This window comes from Microcebus murinus, chromosome 12, assembly GCF_040939455.1.
Source record: "Microcebus murinus isolate Inina chromosome 12, M.murinus_Inina_mat1.0, whole genome shotgun sequence".
NCBI lineage: Eukaryota > Metazoa > Chordata > Mammalia > Primates > Cheirogaleidae > Microcebus > Microcebus murinus.
Genome location: NC_134115.1, coordinates 61,635,938 through 61,652,354, shown reverse-complemented (window position 1 = coordinate 61,652,354; position 16,417 = coordinate 61,635,938). Strand labels below are relative to the sequence as shown.

General features: G+C 41.1%; 1 protein-coding gene across 2 annotated transcripts; it reads left to right on the top strand.

Annotated features, from left to right (window-relative positions):
* Positions 1-913: 913 nt before the first annotated feature.
* Positions 914-15,271, top strand: TRMO (tRNA methyltransferase O). Of its 2 annotated transcripts, none has more exons than XM_076008860.1 (5): positions 914-1,218; positions 3,406-3,580; positions 7,406-7,563; positions 10,693-11,337; positions 14,853-15,271. In XM_076008860.1, the coding sequence occupies exons 1-5, from the start codon at positions 1,143-1,145 to the stop codon at positions 15,113-15,115; spliced, it is 1,317 nt and encodes a 438-aa protein (XP_075864975.1). In that variant the 5' UTR covers positions 914-1,142; the 3' UTR covers positions 15,116-15,271. The 2 variants fall into 2 exon arrangements, with proteins under 2 accessions (XP_075864975.1, XP_012624497.2); XM_012769043.3 differs by having other exon boundaries at positions 915-1,218; positions 10,693-11,346.
* The last annotated feature ends 1,146 nt before the right edge of the window (positions 15,272-16,417 follow it).

The following is a 16,417-nucleotide window of genomic DNA, read 5'->3' as shown; positions in this document are numbered from 1 at the left end:
TTCTTTTTAAAGCTTTGGCTCTTGCTGCTGGTTATCTTCTGCTACCAATCGGTGGCAAATGACAGAAACAGCTTTTCATGGTTGTTAGGCTTCTTAATCTGTAGACTTGTATGCTTTTAATATTTTATATTGCAGGCAATAAAATTTTTTTCTGAACTAACGGAATAAAAAGCGCAGAAACAGAATTATGTGTACAAAGCTGATATAGGTGAGAGATCTCACTACAAGGGGTTAAAGGATAGTGCGGGGACAACTGGTCCTTGCATGGGATGAAAATAATTCCTGTTGGGCACTGAACTTTTCAGAGCCGCCCATAAATGACAATAATCCCCTCAACGTACTTGGCATATTAACGCTCAAAACTTCATTCACTTTAGTGTCAGTGAAGTATTGAACACAAGAAATAGTCATTACTTAAGCCTAGCACAGTGTGGCCTGCCTTATAACATCCATCACATTTGAAATAAGGTTTACTTGGAGTTCCAACAAAACATTATTATGGAAAAATCGCAGCATACAGAGTATAATCACCTCTGCATTCCCACCACCCAAGAATTTTTTTTTCTTTTCTTTTTTTTTTTTTGAGATAGGGTCTTGCTCACTTGCGGGAGGCTAGAGTGCAGTAGCATCACAGCTCACTGCAATCTCAAACTCCTAGGCTCAAGCGATCCTCCTCCCAAAGCCTAGGATTACAGGCGTGAGCCCCTGCGTCCTGCCAAAAGAGAATTCTTAACGTTTCTTAACGTCAGATCCTTCCGCTCTGTGGGAATTACATATACACGTCTTTTTTCTTTAAAAATTAGGGTCATTTGCTAGACATGTATGTTGCTTATTATTAATGTTTCAAGAGGGACATCTTTGCACGTAATTATTCATTGACAGATGGCCCCTCGGAAAGCGCGGGTATTCATTCGGAGCCGCAGGCTTCCCTGAGAAGGCGGGCCACCGCCGGGGCTCAGCCCGAGACAACTACCATCTGGATCCCGGACACGAATGGGGACTAGACAGGGGTTCGACAGCCCACATAAGACCTCCCGGCTGTCGCCGTACCCCGCCAGTGCGGCTACTGCGCAGGCGCCAGGCATAGACAGCGGAAGCGGAAGTCTTGACGGGTCGGGTAGATCTCTCAGCGACCAGGAGCCATGCGTGGCTTGGAGGAGCCAGGGTCTCAGCCCATAGCGACCCCGTGCGGCTGCGTGAAGCCGGCTCTGGAAACAGGTAACTTCTAAGAGACTGGCGGTGCCGCACTCAGGAGAGGCCTAAGCCCAGGCAGCCGACTTCATTGCCGAGATTGGGGTGAAATGCGATATTTTGAACTGACGTGCGTCATCTTCTTACCTACGGCGAAGGCACGGGTCACGTGCTCTGGTGGCCATGTGATGTGTGTGAGTCGCGTGGGATGACGTCATCTCGCATGCTCTGTTCTTGGTACAGGGCAGGTACTGTCTGCCTAGTCTTGGCACAGTAGCTAGGACAGCCACGTGCTGCGAAGGAGGTTTTCCCAGCTATGGAGGACATGGGATGTGTACAACTATTGTTATACCGTTTAAGAATTAATAAATGGCACTAGAGAGAGGTGTCTTGCGCTGTAGGAAATGAAAAGGGAGAAGGAGGAAAGTTTAGAGGAGGAAATAGTTTTAAACTGGGTATGGAATAGACATGAGTTTGTTTCTATTTATTTATACCTCTTTATGGAGAGCGGAATATATTAGTTTTAAAACTAGAAGGATCAAATTAAAATAGCCTGCCATCACCTAGAGAAAACCACTGTCAATATCTTGTTGTCTACCTTCCATATTTGTTTCATTTCATGCACACTAGGAAAATGAGGTCCTATGCAACCCCATTGTCTTATAATTTTTTTAAAAATTTAAATTTTATGAAAGTCTTTCCATGGCAATTTCATTTTAATTTTAAGAGGTTGCATGCTATTTTGTTTTGAAGATGTGCTCTAATTTATTTAGACTTACAGCTCCCGATTGTTAAGCATTTATTTAGGTTATTGCCAGTTTTCATTGTTTTAAATAAAAGTTCTTGAAACTGAAATCCTTGTGTACTGTTCTAAATGTTCAACTTTGTTAAATTTCCTAGAAGTGCTAATACCTGGTCAAAGACTGTGCTCATGTAAAAAATTTGTTGTACACTGCCAGCTTACAGGTCTGATATTTTGACAGGGAGGGAAGAGCAGAAACCAGGGTTCAGAGGTCTACAAAGCATGGAGTTGGTGAGCTGTAAGTCTGAAGTGTTGGATGGAACAGGAAGATGGGAATCTTTGATCGGATTCAGATTGTGGAGAATCTTGAACACCAGACAAAGAAATAGTCTGTTAACAGTGGGGAACATGAAACGTTTAAAGGTAGAGAGTGACATAATACAAGAAACTCTAGGAGTGTAGAGGTTTGGTCTACTGTGTTTTGACAAGGGAAGGACTTGCATTGGAGAGAGGAAGTATAACAAGGGTAATTTAATAGTCCAGGCAGAGATGAAAAAGACCTGAACTTTGTTTCACAGCAAGACCTGTACATAAGCATTGTACAGAAAAACTGTGCATTAATAACTTACTGTTTTTTTTTTACTTATTACAGTTAATACAGTTGTGATGTTAAAATGAGGAAAAAGCTTGAACAAGGGCTTTTAAAAACCACTCCTTGCTGGTCATCTCTTATTGTGTTCTACTTGTTCCTGTCAATCTAGGAGGATTATTTTGTTGAAACTTATTTTATTCTTTAGTATTTTAAATACATTCATTTTAAAAACAAAATAAAAATATAAAAGATGAGTAAAAATCTTTTAATAAAAATAGAAGTTCTATAAAATTTGGATTCAGTCAAAAGGCTGCTCTTAATGATTTAGAAGGCTACAGGTTCCCCACCCCTGTTCCAATGTATGTAAAGGTATATTACTATGTGTATATAATGATGGGAAATTTATATGTATTCATGAATACTATAAAAAATCTTGCCTGTGGTCCTAGCTCTTCAGGAGGCTGAGGCAGAAGGATTGCTTGAGCCAGGAAGTTTGAGGTTGCTGTGAGTTAGACTGATGTCATGGCACTCTAACCTGGGCAAGAAAGTGAGACTCTGTCTCAAAAAATATATATATTTTTTGTTTTGTTTTTTAAAGACAGGGTCTTGCTCTATTGCCCAGGCTGCAGTGCAGTGGCCCAGTCATAGCTCACTGTAACCCCAAATTCCTGGGCTCAAGTGATCCTTCTGCCTCAGCCTCCTAAGAAGCTGGGACTACAGGCGCACACTACCATGCCTGGCTAAAAAATCATTTTTTATAGTTGCATAACACATAGCAGATTTTAAAACCATGGAAATCAGTACATTAGAGAAAACATGTTTTCTTAGAACGTGGTTTGACCTTTGGACTAACGATTTCTTACCTAATTTTCTTCTGCAGGGAATCTTTTAACTGAGCCAATAGGCTTCTTGGAATCTTGTTTCTCAGCCAAGAATGGTACTCCAAGGCAGCCATCCATTTGTAGCCATTCCCGGGCTTGTTTGAGGATTAGAAAAAGCATCTTTAATAATCCTGAACATTCCTTGATGGGCCTAGAACAGTTCTCACATGTTTGGTAAGTTGTTTTATAGTTAGAAGTAATACTTTGGGCCAGAACTTGCCCTTAAGTAAAGTACTTCAGGTGAAGGCAACTGTACAGTCTGCCATCCAGACCACCCTCATCTGTTGCACAGAATTCCTGTACTGCATTCAGGCACATGGTGCCTACATGTGTGCCTACGTCATTTAGACATCTTCAGGGAAGCTTGGGATCCACTGAGGGGGCATGTTCCATTTGCGGTTGGTTCTCTTTGTGAGGATGCCTTCTGTTGAGCTGAAATTATGGACGTTTTTTTGAGACAGAGTCTTGCTCTGTTGCCCAGGCTAGAATGCCATGTCATCAGCCTAGCTCACAGCAACCTCAAACTCCCAGAATCAAGTGATCTTCCTGCCTCAGCCTCCCGAGTAGCTGGTAGTACAGGCGTGCGCCACCACACTAGGCTGATTTTTTCTATTTTTGGTAGAGATGGGGTCTCACTCTTGCTCAGGCTGGTCTTGAGCTCCTGACCTCAAGCGATCCTCCCACCTCAACTTCCCAGAGTGCTAGGATTACAGGTGTGAGCCACTGTGCCTGGCCTATAGACTGTTAATTCTGCCCCTGCATCATTATTCTGTCCTGTAGAACAGGGCTTAGTAAACTACAGCCCATGATCAAATATGGTCCACTGCCTGTTTTTGTAAATTAATTTTATGGGAACACAGTCATGCCCATTTGTTATATATTGCCTGTGGCTGCTTTTGTGCTACAGTGACAGAGTTGAATAGTTATAATAGTGACTGGTTGGTTGGCCTTTAAATCCTAAAATATTTACCATCTGATCCTTTACAGAAAAAGATTGCAGAACTAAGACCTATGTAGAATTAAGTCAACTCCTCCTAAAAGACAAAAGACCTTAGAAATCTAGATACTTTAAATATAAAGTATTACCTATATTGGGGCTCATGTTATACTGCTGTTACTTGCTGTCATTTGGAATTCTGTCTCTGTTCATTCTTCCTCACTCAACATCAGCAGTCTGAATTGGTCTAATTTTACTGATGGAGACCTCGAATTAAGTGTTTATTCTGAAATAGTTTATTTTTCATGTTAATTTGGGGCTTTGGGTAGATTAGAAAGAACATGGGTGTTCTGGCCTTGTTTGTATGATCTTGGTTAGAGATCTAGAGTTATTTAAGTTAAAACATTGTTGATATAGAAATAGAGTCAGCCTTTTGGTCAAAACTACCAACTTCCAGTAATTTGCCAAAATGACAAACACAAAGGGAAAGAGGAGAGACACCAACATATGTTCTCTAGGCCTTTTAGAAAACATGACATTGTTCCTTTACCACATACGTGCAAATCTATAAGAAAGGTGATATTGTAGGCATCAAGGGAATGGATACTGTTCTAAAAGGCATGCCCCACAGATGATACCATGAGGCAAATTGGAAGAGTCTACAGTGTTACCCAGAATGCTATTGGCATTGTTGTAAACAAACGAGATAAGGGCATGATTCTTTCCAAGAGGATTAATGTGCGTATTGAGCATATTAACCCTTTGCACTCGCTTGCTTTTTTCTTGATTCCTTTATTCTACTCGGGATTTAATTTTTTAAATATCTCAGATTTTACAAAGCGTGACAGTAGAATAAAAAACTGGAGTTTCTTTTCATACAAACTTATTTGGATTTTTTTATATTTCAAATTATTGATACATTCAAAGAGTAATTTTAATCTCTATAATTTTTCATGGTGTGATAGTTTTTGAAACATTCACCCACATGAAGACCTTGTTTACATTCACGTGTTTTGCAAATATAAATCGTCTCTCTTCTTCCTCCTTTGATTTTTCTGTTAGAACAAACAACACAATCTTTGTGTTTTTTGTTAGGGTGAGGTGTGATTATATGGAGCTTTCCATTTAAACGTTGCTCTAAGTTAGTGGATAATAATCTACCCCTGGAAGTTAGTGTACCATCTCTGCATTTACATTTTACTTGTCCTTTCATGCTAATGAAAACAAGAAAAGATACTGGAAAAATAGACAAAAATCCCCCTTCCTCCACGGTGACACTACGTGTTGAGTGTGGCTTGACATACGAGTTGCTACCGATGCTACTGTGTCGATTCACACTCGTATAGATTGCTTTAATAACTGTGTGTATTCACAAAATATAGATGTACCATACACAAATTGAGCTATTTTGTTATTATAGTAAAACTGTGACAAACTCTCTTAGACACATATTCTTGGCCACTTGTGTATTTTTGTGGATAGGATATCAGAAGTGGATGCATTGGGCCAGAGGGTATATATATTTATAATTTTGGGGAGCTATTGCCAAATGACCCTCTGAAAGTAGCCAACTTAAAATTCAGTCGTGTGTGCAAATGATCTTTTTCCTATACCCTCTCCAACACAATATGGTGTCAATTTTTTACACTTTTGTTTGATGGAGAAAAAGTAGTTTTTGAGTTTAATTTCTTAATTATTATTGAGGCTCTGCATCTTTTCATATGGTTGTTAGCTATTTGTAATTTTTTGGTGAATCACCTGTTCATGTTCTTTGCTTAGTGTCCTTTATTGTGTTGTCCTTTACTTAGTGATTTGTAGGAGCAATTTATATACCAGATATTAACCATTGTCAATATATGTAGTAAACATTTTATCTTAGGCTGACATTTTATAGTATTAAATACATACAGCTTATGATTTAATGAATTCAAATCTGTTCGTTGTTTTCTTCATGGCTTCTTGCTTTTATATCATTTTTAGGAAAGCCTGTTGAAGTTGTTTAATATTTCTGAGCTTCAGTTTCTTAATCCCTAAAATGGGGAGTAAATTATACTTCTTAGGATTGTTAAGAAGATTACTTGTAATGAGTGTAAAAGTGTCTAGCATACAGCCCAGTGAACAGCAAACACTTTGTAAATATTGTCTGTTCTTGCATTTGACAAACATCTATTAAGTTCCTCCTATGTGCCAGTCATTGTGTTAGGTGCAGAGGATATAGATATGAGACTATCTTCCTTCAAAGAAGGGGAATGGTATTTTTTTCTCCCCAACTAATTACAGTTTAATACTGTTAGAGGCCAGGCATAGTGACTCACACCTGTAATCCTGGCACTTTGGGAGACTGAGGCAGGAGGATTGCTTGAGGTCAGGAGTTTGAGAACAGTCTGGGCAATGTAGTGAGACCCCATCTCTACAAAAAAGTAAAAAATTAGCCGGATATGGTGACTTGTGCCTGTAGTCCCAGCTACTTGGGAGGCCAAGGTGGGAGACTCTCTTGAGCCCAGGACTTTGGTTGCAGTGGGCTGTGATTATGCCACTATACTCCAGCCTAGGCGACAGAGTAAGACCTTGTCTCTGAAAAATGAACAAACAAAAAACCCTTAAAAGCATTTTTTTTTTTTTTGAGACAGAGTCTCACTTTTGTTGCCCAGGCTAGAGTGAGTGCCGTGGCGTCAGTCTAGCTCACAGCAACCTCAAACTCCTGGGTTCAAGCGATCCTCCTGCCTCAGCCTCCTGAGTAGCTGGGACTACAGGCATGCACCACCATGCCCGGCTAATTTTTTTTTTTTTTTGTATATATACTTTTAGTTAGTCAATTAATTTCTTTCTATTTTTAGTAGAGACGGGGTCTCGCTCAGGCTGGTTTCGAACTCCCGACCTTGAGCAATCCGCCCGCCTCGGCCTCCCAGAGTGCTAGGATTACAGGCGTGAGCCACTGTGCCCAGCCAAAAGCATTTATTTTGTTACTCTTTTTTAGAGATTACATTTTTTTCCCCCTCAAATCATTAGATAAAATAACTTGTGCTCTTTTCTTACTCAGTGGTTTGGTTTGTTTTCAATAGGATTTTGTTTGTTTTTCACAAAAATGGTCATTTGAGCTGTAAGGCAAAAGTGCAGCCTCCTAGGCTGAATGGTGCAAAGACTGGAGTGTTTTCTACAAGGAGCCCTCATCGTCCCAATGCAATAGGACTGACCCTGGCCAAGCTGGAAAAGGTAGAAGGTAACCCATTTCATTTCTACTTTTATCTTTTTTTACTTACCCTAAAAAATCTTATAAAATAAACATAGCATTCACCACTGGCTGCTATTCACATGGGTACCAATAGTGTTAACTCCTGAGAACCACTAGACATTGAAGAAAACACAGTGATTAAAAGACAGTTAGCACTGAAAACCCTTTTAAGTAAGCTCTCAGGATTCTCAGAGTTTGTTGTATCATTGCATATATCAAAACATATTATTGTTTTAAAATAACTCATAGATTTTCTAATCATTAAATTAGTAACCAAATTTTCTCTAACTTGGAATGCAATAAATACGAAATGATTAAAAATAATTGGATACTTTCAAATTTAACACACAGTGACTAGTTGTACGTGCACATGTGGTAGGCACGAAGGGTGGTGGAATAACATTCCTTCCTTGCAGGCTTGAGGAAATGGACATACGCCATGGCTGCAGCGTAGCTGTCAGATGTGCTGTGCGGCAGGAGTCAGGGACGAATCACACTACAGGATCGAACACTGGTCAGATTGTAGAAGTGTCTGTATAGAATACCAGATTAGTTTTAACTATGTGTTCATCTGTAACCTACTTAGGTAGTTTTGGAAAGCATTCCATTTTGGAATCACTCTGACCCAATAAGTACGCTTGTTAGAAAGGCAAAAGGTGAAATGGCAGGTAGTCTGGGAGTTGAAGGCCATTCCAAGTTTTGGCTTACTGTTTGTAAAGTGGACCAAGAAGAAGGACCTGCCCAATCTGTGATTCCACAGGATATTTTTTTGAGGATCTCATGAAATAAAAGTTCTAGGAGTACTTTTCAGGCCATTGGGCACTAAAGAGATGAGAGCGGTTATTTTGCTTGTTCTTTCTCAGAACTTGAACTCCCCCGTTGGATTATACTGAACTAGGCCTTAGGTCATTTTCTCAGAAAAACTCAGTAGCTGATGCACCTTGAGTTTTATCAGTTTGTAATGGCTAAACAACTTGAGTAACTGTACTGGAACATTTTATGATCATTCACGCAACCCACACAAATTTTCTAGCACTGAATGTGTGCCAGGCATTGTTCTAGGCTTTGGAGATAGTAAACAAATCAGATAAAAATCTCTGACCTAAAGAACTTAATGTTCCGGTGGGGAGGTAAAATAAAAAAGTTCAAAAGACAGACACAGTGGTATTGTAGATATTACTGCATAAGCTTTATGGCAATTACTAGTGTTCGTGTGGTGTTTTACAGTTAGTAAAGAGTATTCATGTACATTATCTCACGATGGCTCTGTGGGTTTGATAGGGTGGCAGTTCCTATTTCATGGATGAAGAAACTGAGACTCTTTAATGTTAGATAAATTTCCTTTGTTTTTTTTTTTTTTTTTTTTTTTTTGAGACAGAGTCTCACTTTGTTGCCCTGGCTAGAGTGCCATGGCATCAGCCTAGCTCACAGCAACCTCAAACTCCTGGGCTCAAGCAGTCCTTCTGCCTCAGCCTCCCGAGTAGCTGGGACTACAGTTATACACCACCCATGCCCATCTAATTTTTTCTATTTTTGGTAGAGACGAGGTCTCACTCTTGCTCAGGCTGGTCTCGAACTCCTGAGCTCAAATGATCCGCCCGCCTTGGCCTCCCAGAGTACTAGGATTACAGGCATGATAGATAAATTTTCTAATAGCATCCAGCCAGGTGGTTGTCTGACTCTGAATCCCATGAACTCTTACCTGTGCTGCAGTGTCTTCCTGTCTCCTGCAGACATTGTGAGGCATACTTATTTAAAAAGTCTCTAGAATCATCTTTCCAAAGTTCTAGGCTCCTTCACGGTAAGTGTGTTTTAGAAATCAGGATCCTATGTTAATCATGTGTTTCTTAAATGGAAACAGAATCAAATGTGACCACATGCAGTTTTCTGGTTCTTGTTTGGCCAGTTTCCCAAGGATCTGTTTAGTAGACACTGTACCAGAAGCAGGAACTGGACAGCAGCTATCTAAGTGGGACAACAGGAGACCTGTCCTTGGTATTTGGTAATGGTGCCTTATGTGCTGCTTAATTGTTTGAGTCTTGATGGATGTATTAGTTTTGTATTGCTATGTAACAGATTACCACAAACTCATCAATTTAAACAACACACATTTATTTTGTGTTTGAAATATTATGTTTCTGTTGCCCAGGAGGATGGGCACAGCCTCGTTGGGTCCTCTGTTTAGGGTCTCACTATACTGCAGTTGTCAGCTGGAATGAGTTCTTATCTGGAGGCTTGACTAGGGAAAAATCTGCTTCCAAACTCACTCAGGTTGTTGGCCAAATTCACTTCCATGTTGTTGGAGGACTGAGGGCCCTAGCTTCTCGCTGGTTGTTGGTTGGAGGCTGCCCTCCGCTCCTAAAGGCAGCTTGCAGTTCCTTGCCATGTGGGCTTTCCCTGCATGCCTGCCTACTGCATCTAGCCTGAAGGAGAGCCTCTTGAGGAAGTCCACCAGCAAGCAGGAGTCATATAAAAACAACCACTGGAGGGATATCACACCTCTTTTGCTATATCTGTTGGTTGGAAGCAAGCATGCTCAAAAGGAGGGATTATGCAAAGGCATGAACACCAGGAGGTGGGGGTTCTGGGGACCACCTTAGAGTCTATTTGCCACAGCAGAAGCCCTCATTGCTCCCATAGGGAGATACTGAGGATTGTTATGTGTGTGGAACAGAGGTAGAAGCACCAGTGAAGCAAAGATGATTCAGCCCCACCCCGTGTTCAGGGGACCTGCCCACCGTCTAGGGATAGGGGCTCCGAGCAGATTCCTGCCCTACCATGGGGAAAGGGCTGTAGCAAAGGTGTGTACATAGGCTCCTCTGTGGGGACCGTAGAAAAGAATGCTCATGTTTGGAAGAGCCAAAAAGGCTTTATAGAAGACTCATTCTGTGAGGGTCTCAAAGATCAAGTAGGAGTTTGACAAGTAAAGAAGAGGGTGGGTTTCCAGGTAGAAAGAAAAGCATATGTTGGCACCAAGTATGTGTGAGAAAATTGTAAGCTCAGTGAGGCATAAGCAGATGGTGTTGGAGAGAGGGTTTCGAGCTATAATTGTATTCTATTATTTGCACTATTCTTCATTGTTCATATTTTTAAGAAGGTCTTTTTTTTACATGATAGGTGGAGCTATATACCTTTCTGGAATTGACATGATACATGGCACACCTGTACTAGACATAAAGCCCTACATAGCTGATTATGACTCGCCACAGAATTTGATGGAGCCTTTAGAGGATATTAATTTGCAGAGTAACCAACATAAACCAAAAACTGTGTCCTGGTCTGATGGCAAAACTGATGGTTGTGATCAGCGACAGCTCTCAGGACTCAAGGAGCCACAACCCCACCATAGCGCTAAGGAGAAACCTAAACGTCCTGAAGATAGGACTTCACAAGACAGCTATGTGAAACACAGCGACACAGCAAAAATCCAGCAGCCCTCGCCCAAGCACAGGGAGGTAGCAGTGGATTCTGGTTTGGAATCAAGAAGTGATCAAAGTCTAAGTGTGGCAGAAGAGCAGACTAACCCAGATTGCCTGGAGAAGAGCTCTTCAGAGGAAGGCATTGATGAGAGGCTAAGGGGAGCCATGGTCCTGCAAAGAGGCAGTACAGAGACCCAGCTCATGCCTCACCATCCTGCCAGGACAGCTGATGGAGCCCCCTGCAGTATGGTTCCTGCCTGGGTGAGAAAGGCCCCTGTGGCTACATTAGAAGTGCGGTTTACTCCTCACGCTGAGATGGACCTTGGACAGCTCAGCTCAGGAGGTGAAACAGGTACCTTTGGTTTCTTAGCGATGAACTTTTACTTATGAGATTTAGCCAAGCTTGGTATTTCTGAGGGCAGTTATTAATATAGGGAGTATTTGTCGATATGACTGTTTTTAAGAAGCATAGGAATACAGATTAATATTTGGGCATCACCATCATATGACAGCTTTGATTTGACAGCTACAGGCGCTCAGTGAAGCGTTTGCAGAGAATGGTGCTGCCTCGTGAGGCGGCCCATGATTTACAGCCCCTTGCCTGCCCGTTACAGGAGTTCCTGGAGTTTCCAGACATCATTCAGAAGCAAAATTTTGCTTGTTCTATGCTTTGGTACATTAAGTCTTCTCATCTGCTTTACTATCTGACTAGAGAAATGTTGCATTTTATTCTGACAGTCACATAGCTGATAGCTCAGTTTCTGGCACAGGGCACTCGAGGGCCCCAGAGTAAGAGAGAAATTACTTCTGAGCTCAGAACTGTCCCCACAAAGTCCAGCACTAGAGACACGCACGTGACTGCAGAAGAGAGGCCACAGGGCTCTTACTAGGAGCCTGTTTACTTTGACACGTGGTTCTTAACAAATGCTATCTGGTTTCCCCAGCCTAAAACACATATCAAGCTATAGGATTGAATCTAGGATGAAGGAAGGAGCTGTTAAGAGGTGGATATATTGATGCCAGGAAGAAGTTGCCAGTTATCAAGGAGATGTCAGATTTCAAAAAGGTAGAAAGCTGTCCTTTGTGTTACAACTCAGTAAAGAGCCAACATAGCCATATAAAGAGGGAGATTCATTCATTCGTTCTACAGTTGTCCACTGAGCAGCTGCTGGGTGCCAGAACTGGTCTAGGCCGTTGGCATACATCAGCGAACAAAACAGATTAAACAAATCCCTGCCCTCATGGAGCTTGCATTCTAATGGGGAGGAGAGAGACAAACTAAAAGCAAAAAATTAGAAAGTGATAAGGGTTATGGAGGAATTTAAAAGAGCATAGAGCAGGAACTGGATGTTAACAGTTTTAAATGGGTGGCCAGAGTAGGCCGCACTGAGAAGACACACGCAAGCAAAGGCCAAAGAGGTAAAGGAGTGAGCCAGTCTGTCCAGGGGAAGGACATGCCAGCCTGAGGGACAGCCATTGCACAGCCCCAAGGCAGAGGGTGCCTGGCATGTTTGAGGTCACATGGCCAGGGCGGACTGAGGAAGGGCAGAGTGGAAGGAGCTGAGGTCAGAGGCTACAGGGAGGGGGTGAAGTTGCACAGGGTTTTATAGACCACTGTAGGGACTTGAGTTTTGATCTTGGGAGCAGTGGAAGGCAGAGGAATTTGACATCGATATCCCCAGAGAACAGGGAGCCCTCTCTGCAGTCAGATCACTGCCTGGAGTGGGCTCTGGGTGATTGCCGGGATGTCACACCTCAGTGGCATGCAAAGGCAGGCTGGAATTCCTTATTCAGACAATGAAGCTTTCCATTTTATATACAGAAAATAGAGTTTTAAACAACTATAGACATTAGATTTTCATCTGCTTTAAAAGAAGGGAGAGACTGAAGAGGATAGGAGGGTGTTTGGCTTTTCAGTGGAACCTGAAGGAAGTCCTCCTGGTGGGGAAAAGAGATCTCAAAGTTGGAGCTGGTGGCAAATGCCACACTTCACTCTGGAGAGTTCCTCATTTCTTCCCGTCAGGGCCATAGCCAAACCCACACTGTTGCCTTTTGCAAGTAAAGCAAAGGCACACCTTCTGCATGGAGGCAGCCACCTGCCAGGGCTCAGGCTCTGGTTTTAACCATGACATGCCAACCTTGGTAACCTTCCCCTCTGGATGTGACAGCCCTGTGGATGTGAGCAGCACTGCCACTCGAGGCTTGTGCTGCTTGTTTTTTCCCAAAGCTTTATTTTTAAGTAGAGCTTTTGTTTTAAAATTGATCTCTTTATTTAAAATTTTTTGTTTATGCAGATCATTTAATCACTGTATACCGTTAATGGGAGGAGGAAGGTCAGTCATAGAAGGATTTGTGGTGGAACAAAGCAGTGCTGCCTAATAGATACTTTATGTTTACCCCCTGTCTTGTGGTTACTGTTGAATGCTACCTACTGTGGAAAGTTTTGGTTTTCAAACTACAGTGCAGTGTGTCTGTGGTGTTTCAAATATGTCTTATTGATTTTTAAAAAAATGTTAAAAGGAGAAATTATGCAATATAACTATAACAGGAGCTGATGGATAACAAATGGCAGAATTCAGAGCCAGTACAGAAATGAGAAATCACTTCGGGAAGTTCTGAGTCTATAAAAGGTGAAAGGCCTTGAAATGCAAGGAAGTCTGTGCTGAAACAGAGGTCTGAGCAGAGTGCGTGGGCTACACCGGGAAGAGAAGAATTCAGACTGAGTGTGGGTGGGGAACAGTGGGGAGGCTTCCAGAGGAAATAGCCTTTGAGCTAAGGGTGGGGGCATGAGTAGGCAGGGAGTCGAGGGGCCTGGAAGCCTCTACCAGAAACGCTGTCACCAAGGATTGTGATGAACTCCTCTTTTTTCTGAGCCTTGCAATAAAGGAATCTTATCAGCATAGCAATTATTTTTTACCAAAAGTTATGCTTCATGGCCCTGTTTACCAACTGCCTTGTTGGATATAGCCCAGAGTGATTCTTGACTGTTTATAAAAATCAAATCCACTTTAAGAAAGGTAAAGATCCACTCACTCCAGAGATATTTTGAGCAGGGATGACTTTTTAAAAACATACCTTCCTAGAAGGGGCTGGTCTTCATTTGGATGTATAAATATTACGGTGTAGTTACTAAAAACTAGATCACACTTACTTTTTAAAATTGTTGTACACACTTTGTTTTTAAAAATTAAAATACCTTAGAAAGGATACAAACGTAAGTAGTTTTGCCACTTGACAGGGTAAGCATCTGTTTACCTGAAATATGCACTTCAGTGGAACAGAGTGGCTGGGTCCCTCCTGATGACATTGAACTTTCTCAGTATATCTATTTCACTTTTGTCCTGGCACTCTTTCCTGTCCTTGTTGCTTAGGGATGTGGTGTTACTTGTAACTGGGGCTGTGACGCCAGCCGTCTGTTGCAGTCTCCCTTGCCTATATAGTTAGCATTCTCGGTATGTGTGGGTTCAGTTCTCTTTCTTGTGGCTTTCTGAGAATACTGGGACTGTCATGCATTTCCTTGTCTGTGTTCTGAGAAGAAAATGACAAGGAATTAAAGTCTACATTGAGTATAGAAAAGTAACATTTTGGTTAACAGAAAATGAAAGCTTACCTCACCTAGTTAGGAAACTAAGGAAAAATGCCATGATTTTTTTGTTCAGTAAAATAAAAATTTGAGGGTATGGAAGTTAAATCTAATGACAGTAAATACCATTTGAAGGCAACATTCTCTGTAAGGACTAAATAGATTTCCAAACCCTGTTCATTTCAAGTGATGTTTAAGAAACCAACCAAATTCCATATTGGAGTTTTTTTATAATGAAATTTAACCTGCATTAAGTTGTCTTCTTTTCATTGCAGATGTTGGCCAGGCATCATTTAAATATTTTCAATCAGCAGAGGAGGCAAAGCGTGCCATTGAGGCCGTGCTGTCAGCCGATCCTCGGTCTGTGTACCGCCGGAAGCTCTGCCAGGACCGCCTTTTCTACTTTACTGTGGACATAGCGCATGTCACTTGCTGGTTTGGTGATGGCTTTGCGGAGGTTCTAAGGGTCAAGCCGGCTTCTGAGGCTGTTCAGATGACTGAGCCTGTGGAGTCCTTGGAGCCTCCATCGTGTCTTTAGACATCCTTGTTGACCTTTGGCGGCTTCTGGATGTTCTGTACAAGCTAATGCTGTGCAGATAAGCAGCACTTTGTCATCTCACTGCTTTGATTGATTTGGGCTGTTCAAAATATTTATTTGAAAAACATGTGTTTCAATAAACTTAACTGAGAGATATATACAGATTGCTGTATGCTTTTTGATCTGTCGATATTAAAAAATCCATAGGCGATACTGTCTTTGATTTCTGAAAGAAGCTGATTGTTCTTGGCACACTTGATAAAATTAGGCAGAGATCATTCTAACAGAGACTTTCAAGTTGAGGGGATCTGTGATCTGTTCAACAATTCACATTGGTTTTCTATCTGGAAAAGCCTGCCTCTCTTATATTCTAAATCAAACTGAGTTACTATATCTTGGGAAACTAATAAATCAAAAACAAGTGGCTATAGGTATCTTTAGAGATTAAACCCTATGTTTCAAAGATTTTGTGACACATACATATGTATATATAGTTAATCTGATTCTAATAGAGACTCTCTGAGATTTCTTTGTATTAGAAAAGAAAATCACTCCCTCAAAATTCAAGAAAATAACTTTATTACTGTTTTTTTAAATTTTATTTAGTCTGTGACTATTGAGAACCTCTTGTGGGTTAGGTTTTGATGCTAGAATGAGAAGAACAAGATGTAGTTCTGGTTGCAAGTCATGGGTAGTGGAAGAAGTAAGATATAAGCAAATTACTGTATTACAGTTTGATTGATACAGTAATTAAGTCTGTACGCAGTTCCTGTGGAGTACTACACAAACAGTTGTAAGAATGTATTACCTATAGGTGATTTTAATGACATAATCTCAGGTAACTGAGGATTTATGATCATTGTAACCAAAATAGGCTACTGTCAACATGACTGGCTTTCCTACTCACAATTGCAAATATTAATAACTGATTGATCATGGTGTTGAAATGAGCCTTACTGCCTGTGGATACGTGTGCAGAGTCATTTGTGGCTGGTGATACTGTACTGAACCAAACTGGTTTGTAGCTGTTGTCTTTGATATTACTCAGAACTTTTGGGAAAGCATCTTTAATTTAATTTTTTGAGCTTTTTATTTTAAAATAATTATAGATTCATAGGAAATTGCAGAAATAGTACAGAGGTCCAATGTACCCTTCACCCAACTTCTTCCAGTGGTTACATCTTACATAACTATAATGTTAAAGGTAGAAAGTTGACATTGGTGCAATCTATCCTATAGTTTGATTTTAATTTCTTTTCTCTTAAAAGTTATTTTGAAGCTGAATCAGGGCTTGAAGCACAA

What these genes read in the sequence shown, in the direction of transcription:
- TRMO (XM_012769043.3), top strand. Translation starts at nt 1,143, where the DNA reads ATGCGTGGCTTGGAGGAGCCAGGGTCTCAGCCCATAGCGACCCCGTGC. An exon ending in CAAGCTGGAAAAGGTAGAAG is followed by an intron (nt 7,564 to 10,692) that starts GTAACCCATTTC and finishes TTTACATGATAG; the next exon opens with GTGGAGCTATATACCTTTCT. An exon ending in CAGCTCAGGAGGTGAAACAG is followed by an intron (nt 11,347 to 14,852) that starts GTACCTTTGGTT and finishes TTTTCATTGCAG; the next exon opens with ATGTTGGCCAGGCATCATTT.